This window comes from Elephas maximus, chromosome 3 (genome assembly GCF_024166365.1).
Source record: "Elephas maximus indicus isolate mEleMax1 chromosome 3, mEleMax1 primary haplotype, whole genome shotgun sequence".
In the NCBI taxonomy this organism is placed as follows: domain Eukaryota; kingdom Metazoa; phylum Chordata; class Mammalia; order Proboscidea; family Elephantidae; genus Elephas; species Elephas maximus.
The window spans coordinates 7,967,666-7,981,551 of NC_064821.1; the positions used below are offsets into that span (position 1 = coordinate 7,967,666).

General features: G+C 47.1%; 1 protein-coding gene across 1 annotated transcript; it reads right to left on the bottom strand.

Annotated features, from left to right (window-relative positions):
• Positions 1-5,893: 5,893 nt before the first annotated feature.
• ARRDC5 (arrestin domain containing 5) lies at positions 5,894-12,279 on the bottom strand. Its single transcript, XM_049881343.1, has 3 exons — positions 12,021-12,279; positions 9,926-10,131; positions 5,894-6,391 (listed from the first exon to the last, which is right to left on the bottom strand). Exons 1-3 carry the CDS (start codon positions 12,271-12,273, stop codon positions 5,894-5,896), a joined length of 957 nt encoding a protein of 318 aa, XP_049737300.1. The 5' UTR covers positions 12,274-12,279.
• Between the last annotated feature and the right edge of the window lie 1,607 nt (positions 12,280-13,886).

Genomic DNA, 13,886 nt, shown 5'->3' on the forward strand with positions numbered 1-13,886 from the left:
TCCCTGGTAACCACAACGAGAACTGGTCTCTCTCCATATACATATATATAAATACGTGCATTCTTTTTTGATATTGTGTTTTCTTTTTATTGTGAAAGTTTGTTTTCTTATTTTTTTATTGTGAACGTTTACAGTGCAAGTTAGTTTCTGATTTAGAAATTTATACCCACAGGTTGTTTTGTGACGTTGCTTGCAATCCCTGCCTCTTTCCACCCCGGGTTCCCTGTGTCCATTCGTCCCGGTTTCCTGTCCGTTTCTGCCTTCTCATCTTTGCTTTTGGGCAGGTGCTGCCCATTTGGTCTGGCATACTTGATTGAACTAACAGGGATGTTCTCATGTGTGCTGTTGTTTGTTTTATAAGCCTGTCTAACTTTGACTGAAAGGTGGACTTTGGAAGTGGCTTTAGTTCTAAGTTAGCAGGGTATCTGGGGGCCGTGGTCTGGAGGGTTTTTCCAGTCTCTGTGAGACCAGTAAGTCTGGACTTTTTTTGTGAATCTGAATTTTGTTCTAGATTTTTCTCCAGCCTGTCTGGAACCCTCTACTGTGACCCCTGTTAGAGCTGTCTGTGGTGTATGCATCTATTCTTGTCTGCTTATAGAAGTGTGACCACACAGTATTTGTCCTTTTGTGATTGACCTATTTCAGTCGGCATAACGTCCTCTAGATTCACCCATGTTCTGTTTTGAAGACTCGTCGTTGTTCTTTATCGTTGCATAGTATTCCATGGTGTTCCACGTTTCGTTTGCCCATTCATCCGTTGATGGGCATTATGGTTGTTTCCATTTTTTTGCTCTTGTGAGTGATGCTGCAGTGAACATATGTGTGCACATGTCTGTCCATGTCTCTTTTATTGGGTCTCTAACGTATACACCTAGGAGTGGGGTTGTTGGAGCATAAGGCATTTCTATTTCCAGCTTTCTGAGGAAGCACCATACTGTTTTCCATAGTGGTTATACCATTTTACAGTCCCACCAGCGGTGGATACGGGCTCCGCTCTCCCCACATCCTCACCAGCATTTGTTGTTTTCTGGTATTTTTTTGTTTTTGTTTTTTAGTGCCATTTTGAAGAGTTGAGATGGTATCTCATTGCAGTTTTGATTTGCATTTTTCTTATGGCTAATGGGAGCCCTGGTGGTGCAGTGGTTACGAGCTTGCCTTCTAACCTAAAGGTCGGCAGTTCAAATCTACCTGCTCCTCCTTGGAAACCATGTAGGGTAGTTCTGCTCTGTCCTATAGGGTCACTATGAGTCAGAACTGACTAGATGGCAATGGGATTGGGTTTTTTTGGCGGCTAATGATCTTGAGCATCTTTTCACATGTTTGTTGGCCATTTGAATATTCTCTTTGGTGAAGTGTCTGTTCGTGCCCTTTGCCCATTTTTTTAACTGGATTGTTTGTCTTTTTGTTGTTGAATTTCCATAGGGGTTTCTAGGCTGTAATCTTTATGGAAGCAGACTGCCAGGTCTTTTCTCCCTCAAAGCTGCTGAGTGGGTTTGAAACACCAACCTTTGAGTTAGCACCCAAGTGCTTAACTGTGGGGCCACCAGGACTCCTTGTTGGACATATATTTATACTAAAAAATCATCCACACTTTATATGAAATTCAAATTTAACTGGGTAAAATAAATCACAGACAAACCTCAGATTTTTTTTTTTAGCATAAGTATATCCCCAATATTGCATGGGATATACTTATACTAAAATTTTATTATTATTTTTTTATCTGAAAATCAAATTTACTGGACCTCCTGGATTTTTTTTGGCAAAATCTGGCACACCTATCTGAGAAGGACAGAGTCCAGGAGACAAGGACCAGAGCTAGGAGACCAGAGAGGAGGTGACTGCCCTGGTCCAGGCAGGTGATGACAGGGGTTTCAGAGCAGGGTGGAGGCAGAGGAGGGGAGAAGAGGGTAGATTCTGGACAGATTTTGGAGAAGGAGTCTCTGTGATGGAGTGGACATGGACCAATGTGCAGGAACTTTGCTGGGGGCCTTGGGCTTTTGCCCTGAGTGAGGTGGGAGCCCTGGAGGGCTGCGAGCAGAGGAGGGCCCCGACCTGACTCAGGTAGGAGACAAGATCAAACCTGGCCCTCAGTAACAGCCTGCCCCGTGAATTGTCCTGGCCCTGGGATTCTCATCCTTGTTTCTACAGGGTTGAATACTTCTCTGTCTTGGGGGACTGTTGTATGAACTGTGAAACATTGAGCAGCATCCCTGGTCTCAACCCACCAGATGCCAGTTATTAGTTGTCGTCAAGCTGGCTCTGACTCATGGTGACCCCGTGTACAAGAAAACGAAACATTGCCTGATCCTGTACCATCTTCGTGATGGTTGGTTTGCTTGAGTCCATGTTTACAGCCTTTGTGTATTTTGAGTGCCTTCCAACCTAGGGGGGTCACCTTCCAGCACTACATTGGACAGTGTTCTCTTGTGATCCATAGGGTTTTCATTGGCTGATTTTTGGTAGTAGTAGATCACCAGGCCTTCCTTCTTAGTCTGTCTTAGTGTGGAAGCTGTGCTGAAATTGTCCACCATGGATGACCCTGCTGGTTTTTCAAATATCGATGGCATAGCTTCCAGCATCAAGGCAACACGCAAGCCAAAGCATTATGACAAACTGACAGATGGGTGGGTGCCAGTAGCAACCCCTTATCCTCAGTCATGACAATCACAGGTATCTCCAGACATCACCAACGGTTCCCTGGGGCACCACTGCATGAGAACCACTGCTCTAGGTACTGTAAGATGTGCTCTAGGTACTGTAAGATGTCGGAGGATGGAGGCAAGAGTGAGGGAGAGACCATGAGGAGATGGGTTTGGTGTCTGCTATAGGTTGAACTGTGTCCTCCAAAAATATGTGTTGTAAATCCTAACCACTATACCTATGGATTGGAATCCCTGGTGGCATAGTGGTTAAGAGCTAGGGCTGCTAACCAAAAGGCTGGTGGTTCGAATCCACTAGGTGCTCCTTGGAAACCCTATGGGGCAGTTCTACTCTGTCCTAAAGGTCGCTATGAGTCGGAATCCACTTGATGGCAATGGGTTTTTGGTTTTTATACCTATGGTTATAATCCCATCTGGGGATGGGTTTTCTTTGTTGTGTTAATGAAGCAGTATTAGAATAGGATATGTCTTAAGTCAATCTTTTTTTTTTTAATTGTGCTTTAGGTGAAAGTTTACAGCTCATGTTAATTTCTCATCCAAAAATTTATGCACATATTGTTTTATGACCTTGGTTGCAATCCCCACAGTGTGACAGGACACTCCCCCTTTCCGCCTCAGGTTCCCTGTGTCCATTCATCCAGTTCCTGTCCCCTCCTGCCTTCTCATCCTGTTTTGGACAGGAGCTGGCCATTTGGTCTTGTAGATTTGGTTGAACTAAGCAACACTTTCCTCACGTGTATTGTTTTTTGTTTCATAGGCCTGTTTAATCCTTGTCTGAAAAGTGAGCTTCAGGAATGGTTTCAGTTCTGGGTTAACAGAGCGTCCAGGGCCCATAGTTTCAGGTGTTCCTCTAGTCTCTGTTAGATCATTAAGTCTGGTCTTTTTATGTGAATTTGAGTTCCGTTCTACATTTTTCTCCTGCTCCGTCCGGGACTTTCTGTTGTTTTCCCGGTCAGTGCATATCATTGGCGATAGCTGGGCACCATCTAGTTCTTCTGGAAGCCAATCTCTTTTGAGATATAAAAGAGTAGATTAAGCAAGCAAGCAGGGAAGCAGAGATGGGGGAAGATAGATGGCACATGACATGAAAATCTTCAAAGAGGCAGGGAAAGGAAGCTGAAAAGAGACTGGAACCTTCCCCCAGGGTCAACTGAGAGAGAGCCTTCCTCTAGAGCTGGCATCCTGAATTTGAATTTCTAGCCTCATTTCAAGATCTATCCTGAAGTACAACACTGTCAGTGACTGGATAATATCCATACGCCTGCAAGGAAGACCTGTTCATATGACTATTTTTCAAATTTCTGCACCAGCCACTAATGCCAAATATGAAGACACTGAAGATTTTTACCAGTTTCTGTATTCTGAAATTGATCAAACATGAAATCAAGATACCTTGATAATTACTGGTCATTAAAATATGAAAATCGGATACAAAAAAGAAGGATCAGTAATTGGAAAATATGGCCTTGGTGATAGAAATGATGCCAGAGATCACAAGATAGAATTTTGCAAGATCAATGGCTTCTTCATTAGAAATATCTTATTTCAACAACATAAGCTGCAACTATGTAAGGGGGGTTTCCGTTCACTTTTTATGTTACAAGAGATAAAAGGAGAGAGGAGCAAGCAGAGAGATGGGGACTTAATAACTATTCAGTGTGTATGTTGAGCAAATAATCTCAGAAGCTAGACTGTATGAAGAAGAATGGGGCATCAGGATTGGAGGAAGACTCATTAACAACCTGCAATATGCAGATGACACAACCTTGCTTGCTGAAAGTGAAGAGGACTTGAAGGACTTACTGATGAAAATCAAAGACCACAGCCTTCAGTATGGACTGCACCTCAACACAAAAGAAAACAAAAATCCTCACAACTGGACCAATGAGCAACATCATGATAAATGAAGCAAAGATTGAAGTTGTTAAGGGTTTCATTTTACCCGAGTCCACAATCAACACCCATGGAAGCCGCAGTCAAGAAATCAAATGATGTCTTGCCTTGGGCAAACCTGCTGCAAAAGATCCCTTTAAGGTGTTAAAGAGCAAAGATGTCACTTTAAGGACTAAAGTGTGCCTGACCCAAGCCATGGTGTTTTCAATTGCATCATTTGCATGTGAAAGCTGGACAATGAATAAGTAAGGAAAACTGAAGAAGAGTTAATACCTTCGAATTATGGGTGGTGGTGAAGAATGTTGAATATACAAGGGACTGTCAGAAGAATGAACAAATCTGTCTTGGCAGAAGTACAGCAAGGATGCTCCTTAGAAGTAAGAGTGGTGAGACTATGTCTCACATAATTTGGACATGTTTTCAGGAGGGATCAGTCTCTGGAGAAGGACATCATGCGTGATAAAGTAGAGGGTCAGCAAAAAAGAAGATCCTCAAGGAGATGGATTGACACCGTGGCTGCAACAACAACGGGCTCAAACATAGCCAGAATTGTGAGGATGGCACAGGATCAGGCAGCGTTTTGTTCTGTTGTGCATTGGGTCGCTGCTGTGAGTCGGAACTGACTTGACGGCACCTGACAGCAACAAGCCTCCTAAACTGTGAGAAAATGAATTTCAGTTTGTTAACACCACCCACTTAGTGGTACTTCTGTTACAGCAGCACTAGATAACTAAGAAACAGCCCAAACCAGGGCCAGACCCTGGAAGGGTTTCCTCCGTTGTTGTTGCCAGGAGTTAACAGAAGGAATATTTGTCTATTATTCAGACATTCCCTCTGTTACCTCCTGGTATTTGATGGGCTTTTTTGGAACGGGGGAAATGGATTCCTAAACTGCTGGAGTTTGGGGATGTTACAGGTAACGCATCAGGGGCAGAGGTGGTTCGGTGGCAGAATCCTTGACTTCCGTGCTCCTTATGCACAGCCACACCCATCTGTCAGTGGAGGGCTCGTGTGTTGCTGTGATGCTGGACCGGTCTCAGTAGAGCTTCCGGACTAAGACTAGGAAGAAAGGCCTGGAGATCTACTTCTGGAAATCAGCCAGTGACAACCCTGTGAATCACAATGGTCTGATTTGCAGCCAGCCATGGGGATGGCACAGGACCCTCAGTCACCATGAGCCAAGTGTCCACTCGACAGCAGATAATAGCAACAACACAAGCGACATACCACCCCGTTGAGGGCTCACCTGAAGCTCTCCTTGCAGGACAAAGGGAGCAAAGGGAGGAGGACTGCCAGTAGAGTCTGATAAAGCTTTTAATATTTAGACGTTTGGGCACTTAATTCTGTGATCCCGGCTCCTCCCCGTCCGGCAGCTGGCAGCTGGTGACGATGATGGGAACCTTGGCTTTGATGGTGGTCAGGGACCAGGGCAGGTAGACAGTGATGACCAGCTGGTACTGTGTGCTCATGATATCGCTGTCCTGCTGGCTGCTGCTGCTCACCGACAGCACCAGGGGCAGGTGGAAGGTGCTGACGACCTTGGTAGTGTCGAAGGGTGGGATGTGGGTGTTGGCCTCCTGGCGCAGCAGCTCGTTGCTGTCCGTGCACGTCCGCCGCTCCGTCTTGGGCGTGAAGCCCTCATATCGCACGTGGGCATAGAGGGTGAAGAGGACCTTTTTGATGCACTTGCTGGTCTGGTTGTTGATCTCGGTGGTGAGAATGACTCTGTCCCCTGGCATGAAGATGTTCTTTTCCATATAGGCCTGCAGGTGGACGGTGCCCTGGCTGCAGCAGTTGTAAGAGACCCTCTTCTCAGCTTCGACCAGCAGAGGGTTCTAGAAGAGAGAGGAACGGAAAACCGTGAGGGATCTTGGCCGGAAGATCCAGGTGCCCGCCTGCTGTTCCACCATTGCAACTCCTCAAAGGCTCGAGGGGTTTGTTGTTGTCGTTGGGTGCTGCCCCATGGAACAGAGTAGAAGTGCCCCATAAGGTTCTCTAGGCTGTGATCTTTACAGGGGCAGATCGCCGGGTCTTTCTCACAAGGAGCCTCTGGGTGGGTTCAAACAACCAACCTTTCTTTTGGTTAGCAGCCGAGCACTTTCTGGGGGATTAAGACTCTCCTGTTAAGAGGTGGGAGTCCCTGGGTGGTGCAGAGGGTGAACACGCTCAGCTGCTGACCAAAAGGCTGAATGTCTGAGTCTGCCCAGAGGTGCCTTGGAAGAAAGGCCTGGCAATCTACTTCTGAAAAACCAGCCATTGAAAATGCTATGGAGTGCAGTTCTACTCTGACACGTGTGGGGTCGCCACGTGTCGAAATCAACTCAATGATACCTGATAACAACAGCCACGAATATCAATAGCCAACTGCCGGGTTGCAAATAAAGTTACATCTACTTTGTATTTAAGGTGTAGCATGGGCAACGTTTTGTTTTTTATTTATATATGACGTTTGAAAACATGCTTGAACCCGCTATTATATCGCTTTTGCACCCACTCATGGGTTGTCAGGCAGGGTTTGAAAAACACTGCTTCAGGCCTGGTTTCTTTCGTCTTGGAGACCTGGAGCCGACCCTTGACCCCTTCGACCACCCTTCCTGCCCTCTGCCCCCTGTTCTCACCCCTCTTCAGCCTTCCCATGCTGCCCTTCTTGCAGGGCTAATGGCAGGCAGTTTCATTCTAAATCCTTCCAGTCTCATTCGAAAATTCCTCACATGCGTTAGGACCCCGCAGCGGCTGCCCTCACCCAAGTAGAAGTCAGCCGCTCTGCTGCCCTAGCCCTGAAGAGGGTATCAGGAAGTACCGACAGTGGTGCAGCGGAGACCCCCACACTCCGGCCAGAGTGCCCTAATTCCCAGCAATATTGGGGTGCAAACCCAACATTGCTCAGTTCCTGGCTTTGGGAGTTTTTTGGAACCCCATATTCCATTGGCTCATAAGAGACTTTATTATTGTTGTAGGTGTCATTGAGCCGATTCCGACTCTTGGTGACCCTTGTGTGGCAGAGAGTTTCCAAGGCTGAAGGCTTTACAGGAGCAGATCGCCAGGTCTTCCTCCCACAGAGCTGCTGGGTGGGTTCGAACCATCAACCTTTCGATTAGCAGCTGAGCGCTTAACCATTGTGCTACTAGGTGTCCTATATGAGACTTCGGGTGGGGGAGATTCATTCATTCAACCAATATTTATTTAGCATCTGCTTGGTGCCCAGTTCAAAGTCCTTGGGTTGTGCAAGCAATTAAGCAATTTTTGCTCAGCTCCTAACCTAAAGGAGCCCTGGTGGGACAGTGGTTAAGCGTTCGGCTGCTAACCAAAAGGCCGGCAGCTCGAATCTACCAGCTGCTCCATGGAAACCTGTGGGTTAGTTCTACTCTGTCCTATAGGATTGCTGTGAAAAAGAATCAACTTGACAGCAACAGGTTTGGTTTTTGGGGTTTTGTACCAACCTAAAAGTTGGCAGTTCAAACTCACCCAGTGGCACCATGGAAGAAAGGCCTGGAGATCTCCTTCCATAGATGGTTGTTGCTGTGTTGTGTGTGCTGTCAAGTAGAGTCTGACTCATAGCAACCCCATGTGTGCGGTGTAGAACTGCCTCATAGAGTTTCTTAAGCTGCAGTCTTTATGGGAGCAGATTGCCACAACTATCTCCCGTGGAGCAGACCGCCACATCTTTCTCCAACCGAGCTGCTGGTGGGTTCGAACTGCCGGCCTTTCAGCTAGCAGGTGAGTGTGTAGCCACCGTGCCACCAGGCCTCCTTACATAGTGTATACTTCCGTTTATATGAAATGTCCAGAATAGGCAAATCCTTAGCTACAGAAAGTAGATTCGTGGTTGTCTAGGGCTAGGAGTCCCTGGGCAGTGGAAATGGCTAGTGCACAGCTGCTAACCCAAAGGTTGGAGGTTTGAGTCCACCCAGAGGTACCTGGGAAGAAAGTCCTGGCAATCTACTTCTTAAAAAAAAAAACAGCCATTGTAAACCCTATAGAGCTCAGTTCTACTCTTGACACACATGGGGTCACCATGAATTGGAATCGACTCAACAAACTGTGTGAAGCCCTGGACTTCCATGAAGTCCACTCACTGGTCCTTCAGCAACCTAGGAGGTGGGCATTATTTCTATGCCAGTTTGACAGGTGGGGAAACAGAGGCACAAAGAGGCAAAGTCACTTGCAAAAGATCACACAGCAGGTAGCTAGGGTGCTGGGATTTTAACCCCAGCCTTGATAATGAAATGCCAGCCCTCTCAGCCACCACCCTCTGCTGACGGACGAGCCCCGGGGAGGGGAAGTGACCTTGGCCAACGTTGCTCCACTCGCCCCGACTTCCGCATCTGCACCTGGTCTCCGGAGGCGCCCAGAACACCTCCTCTGCTCAGGCTGACAGAGGTGACACAGCCCTTTCTTTCCCTGGGACTGAGGCCTCCTTCCCTGGCCTCTTGGGGGGCACTATTTTCATTGTCTAAGGGTCCAAAGCCCCTCAAGAGCCACCCAAGAGTATCCAGGCCCCTTTGTCACTGAGACGTTTACAGCAGGACCTGCTTACTGCAAGGTCCCTCCGCCTTGGCACTGCTGACATCGTGCCCCCATCTTTCTCTGGGGCAGGGCCGTCCTATGCGCTGTAGGGTGTTGAGCAGCACCCCTGGCCTCCACCCACTCGGTGCCGGTAGCATCCTCCCCAAGTCGTGACAACCACGAATGTCCCCAGACAGCGCCCAGTGTCCCCTGGGGGCAGAATCGCCCCAGGTGAGGACCCCTGGGTTAGGGGATCCCACTGACCCCCAAGACACTCTGAGTCCCATAATCGTCTGACCTTGTAATGTCCTGGGACACTGCCCGCATTTAAATCCACACACCGAGTAGGGGAGAGAGAGGAGGGGAATTACAGAAGCTGGAGGGTCACCCGGGTTTACACCGTCTATCTCATTGGGAATTTATTCTGGTGTACGGTGTGAACAGGGATCGAACTAAAGTTTTTCCAGATGATTAACACAGGGTCTCTCCCTGTCAGCACTGCTGACATTCGGCTGGAACATTGTCTGAGGTGGGGCTGTCCTGTGCACTGTAGGGTGTTGAGCAGCATCCCTGGCCTCCACCCACTTGAGCCATCCCCTCCCAAGTTGTGACAACCACAGATGTCTCCGGACGGACATTGCCAATATCCCCTTGGGGGCAACATTTCTCCCAGTGTAGAGCCACTAGCTGAGTTCCCACCCTGGTTTCTGACTCATCGATTGTGAAGTTGCTGGGCCTGAAGAGCCGCCAACATGTTTTTCTTCTTCCTAGCTGGGTCCTTCCTGGTCCCCTGCCTGGCCACGTTCCCCTTCCTCCTTGGGGCTTCGAGGATACTCCCCACAGCTGACCCTCCCCATCAGTACCTGGAATGGGCTTTCTTTGTGGAAGTCCGAAGTCCCTTGAACCAATAAATACGTCCTCGTCTTGGCTAAAATGAACTCCCGGCCCCTGCAGGAAGCTTGTACGTAGTAGAAGACGTGGCCGATTTTGCTGGTGAAGGTAGAAGGGAGCCTGGGAGGCAAGTTGAAATGGAAGTCAAAGGTGTGGCTGCCTGCACCTAACCAATTATCTGAAAGCAAAACACACCAACGATGCCATCAGAAGGTTCTGGAATCTCCTTCCTTCTTTCTTTCTTTCTTGGGGCAATTTTTAAAATTCTTTCTTCCTTAATTCGTTTATTGTTTTGTGAGGTGTTGGGTTCCCAGCTCGTCCTCTGTCCCTGAGCAAGGCTGAGTTCTCTGGTTTTTCCAGTAAACCATTTGCTGTTGAGTTGATTTTGACTCATGGTGACCCCATGTGTGTCAGAATAGAACTGTGCTCCATAGGGTTTTCAGTGGCTGTGTTTTTGGAAGTAGACCATCAGGCCTTTCTTCCGAGGTGCCTCTGGGTGGACTTGAACTGCCAACCTTTCGGTTAGCAGGCGAGCGTGTTAACCATCTGCATCTCCCAGGGGTTCTGCGCTGCTTTAGAGACACTTCATATTAGGCTTCGGCTGGGCTTGAGAGGGGTGAACGAGGCTGGCGGTGGTCACCCCAAACCACTGGGCCTGAGAAACTTGAGGTCGAGCCCTCAGGATTCAGTCATACATTCAATTCAGCAAACATGTACTAAGCGTCTACTGTATGCCAGGTGAAGTTGCAGGCTGTTTACAGCAGTAAGCAAGGCAGACAAAACTCCCTACCCTCAAGAAGCTTGGCCTTCAGTACATGGTATACAGTAGGCACTTAATAATTGTTGAGTGACCCCTGAGGACTGAGGAGCATCCTCTAATGCTATCTTGATTTCTCTGACCTCCTATACTTTATTTCCTTTCTTGAGTTTCTCTGAAAGCCTCTTAACTGATCATGAGTTTATTGTCTACCCCCACCACCATATAGCAATCCCAAAGACACCAGTTTTGGTCACTGCTGCATCCCACCTGGTGTTTGTACACACAGAGTAGGTGCTCAATAATGAGCTGAATGAGTCCATTACAGGATTCAGGCTGATGCTTTTGAGGGGACATTCAGTTGCTTGGGAATATGAAAGGGTGATATGGAATGCTGGGGGTAGTATTTTGGTAAAAATCAGAACAGCTAACACTTACTGAGCACTTACTGTATGCTCAGGACTATTCTAAGCCCGTTATATGCCATTAAATCATGAAGTCATCAAAACAACCTTATGAGGTAGGACCTCTTATTGTTCCCATTTTACAAATGGGCTAACTGGAACACAAAGCGGTGGCATGATTGCCGAGTGTTAACGGTCTTATCTGTTGACATTTGCCCCCCAGATGTCTGCATGGCTGCTGTCCCTCTCATCACTCAAAACTGTGCTCAGTTGTTAATCTCCTTGAAGAGTCCTTCCCTGACCACCCTGTCTAAAATTAAAAAGTCTAAATTTAAACTTTGTTGAGCCAAGTGCTGGCCAGACCTGCTTGATGGTGGGCTATCTGGAAACATCCCCGTGAATACTTTAGAAGGGACATAGTTCCCCAATGGTTCAGACTCCCTGACGTCTGTCCAGATGAAAGATCTGACCCTGGTGGAACTGGAAAGGTCTTCCCCATGCTCTGTCACAAGCCACTGTCTTTGCTGATCACAAGAGCCCTAATTTTGTCTCCTTAGAGTTTCACTGCCCAGAGGGAGATTTAGCTGTAAAATAACAAGATAGATTTCTTATGGGCCTCCCAAGGGCAGTCAATGGAATAAGCATAGCATTTTCCAAGGGGACTACTTTGAATCCTCGTTTTGAATACCCAGGTTCTGATCAGCTACTTGTGAAAGCCAGTCTTGTTATTTTCATGTATGTGATGGTCATTGTTTTACATGACTTCCTGCCTAGGGAACCACCAGGCCTCTGCCCATTTCTGATATTTGGAGGGGGGTGGTGTTTATTGATTGACTATCAGATGTGTTTACCTTCCAGACCCAGATTCCTATTATGGCTAGCGTTGGGAGCTGGCCTCATCCTTACCCGCCACTGGAAATGTCTTTGTCTTATGCACATAGTCTGCCTTGTTGTTGCAAATCACATCTCTGCTATAATCGCGGGATGCCCCGATTTCTTCGTTCCACTCGACATAACCTCTTCCCACGAGCTCCACTTTCACTATGGGGTCTACCAGGGTGCTGTTCAAGGTTAAAATCACCTGCCCTTTTAGGCTGGAGCCGGCCAGGTAGATGGCATCCTTGGGCAGCACTAATTCGATCGACTTCACCACAGACATGGGGGGTTGGGGTAGTAGAGAAACATCCTCCCCACTCCCCCATGCCACTGAGAGTCCCGGTTCCTTGCCTGAAGTGAGGTCACCCATCTGTGACATCACCCCAGCCAGGGTTCCGGAAACAGGGATCCCAATAGCCGGAAGAGGAGGGAAGGCTATTTACAATATCAACAACGGCCTTACCTTTCATTTTTTTAATGATTAAATTTTTTTGTTGTTGTTATTGTTGAGAATATACACAGCAGAACATATACCAATTCAACAATTTTTACATGTACAATTCAGTGACATTAATTATATTCTTGGAGCTGTGCAACCATTCTCACCCTCCTTTTCCCAGTTGTTCCTCCCCAAGTAACATAAATTCGCTGCCCCCTGAGGTTCCTATTTATCGCCTTTAATTTTAACCAGTTAAAAACCTTTACTCTGTGTAATTCTTTTACTGCTCATCTACTACTCTCTAAGGTTATCATGCTATTAAGTGATTTAGCCAATTTTCTTACAATTATGATATTGTTGGGCACAGTGATTGTGAGGATGGTTCTCACCCATAGCGACCCTATGCACAACAAAACAAAACACTGCCCGGTCCTGCGCCATCTTCACAATTGTTGTTTGCTTGAGCCCATTATTGCAGCCACTGTGTCAATCCATCTTGTTGAGGGTCTTCCTCTCTTTTGCTGACCCTCTACAAATAGTAAATGTTCCTAACATTGTTTTAATCTCTAACATTATAACAAGGAGCCCTGGTGACTGGCTGCTAAACAAAAGGTAGCCTGTTTGACCCCACCAGTGGCTCTGCCAGTGATTTGCTCCTGTAAAGATTACAGCCTAGGAAACTCTATGGGGCAGTTCTACTCTGTCATATGGGGTAGCTATGTGTTAGAACTGACTCGATGGCACCTACCAACAACAGGAGCATTTAATCTGTATCTTACAAATGAGGAAGCCAAGGGTCAGATATGGGAAGGGACCAGCCCAAGGCCAAAATTCACAAGTCCTAGCAAACAAAAGGAGCCCTGGCGATGCAGTAGTTAAGCACTCGGCTGCTAACCGGAAGGTAGGCGGTTCAAACCCACAAACGACTCCTCAAGAAAAAGATGTGGCAGTCTGCTTCTGTAAAGATTACAGCCTTAGAAACCCTACAGGGCAGTTCTCCTGTGTCCTGTAGGGTTGCTATGAGTCAGAATTGACTTGATGGCACCTAACAACAACAACAACAGCCAACAAAAGACACCCTGGGTGGCAATTCACGCCCACCCAGAGCTATGGAAGGCCGTTGTTTGGGTGAGGCAGCCACTTAGAGATCTCTTGTTCCTTACTGGTTCATGTAATGGTAGGTTGACCACTTTTTCCTAGGGAATAACAAAAATAAAACTCCACCACTCCTGCCAGGGGTTATGGGGCCTCTTGGAAAATTCTCCCAACCACTCTGGTGAAGCAGGTATTATTAGCTCTGTTTACAGATGAGGAAAAAGAGGCACTGGGGTGAGCTTGAAGGTATTTTCTGTTTTTATCAGATGGTCCCCAGTGTGTTATGTGTACTTCCTGGAGTCCACACATTGATTTTGGATTGTACACAATCGCTTTTATTTTTTTATTTGTAAGATTGTAAT

What these genes read in the sequence shown, in the direction of transcription:
- ARRDC5 (XM_049881343.1), bottom strand. Translation starts at nt 12,273, where the DNA reads ATGTCTGTGGTGAAGTCGATCGAATTAGTGCTGCCCAAGGATGCCATC. An exon ending in AAAGACATTTCCAGTGGCGG is followed by an intron (nt 10,132 to 12,020) that starts GTAAGGATGAGG and finishes TTTTGCTTTCAG; the next exon opens with ATAATTGGTTAGGTGCAGGC. An exon ending in ACAAAGAAAGCCCATTCCAG is followed by an intron (nt 6,392 to 9,925) that starts GTACTGATGGGG and finishes TCTCTCTTCTAG; the next exon opens with AACCCTCTGCTGGTCGAAGC.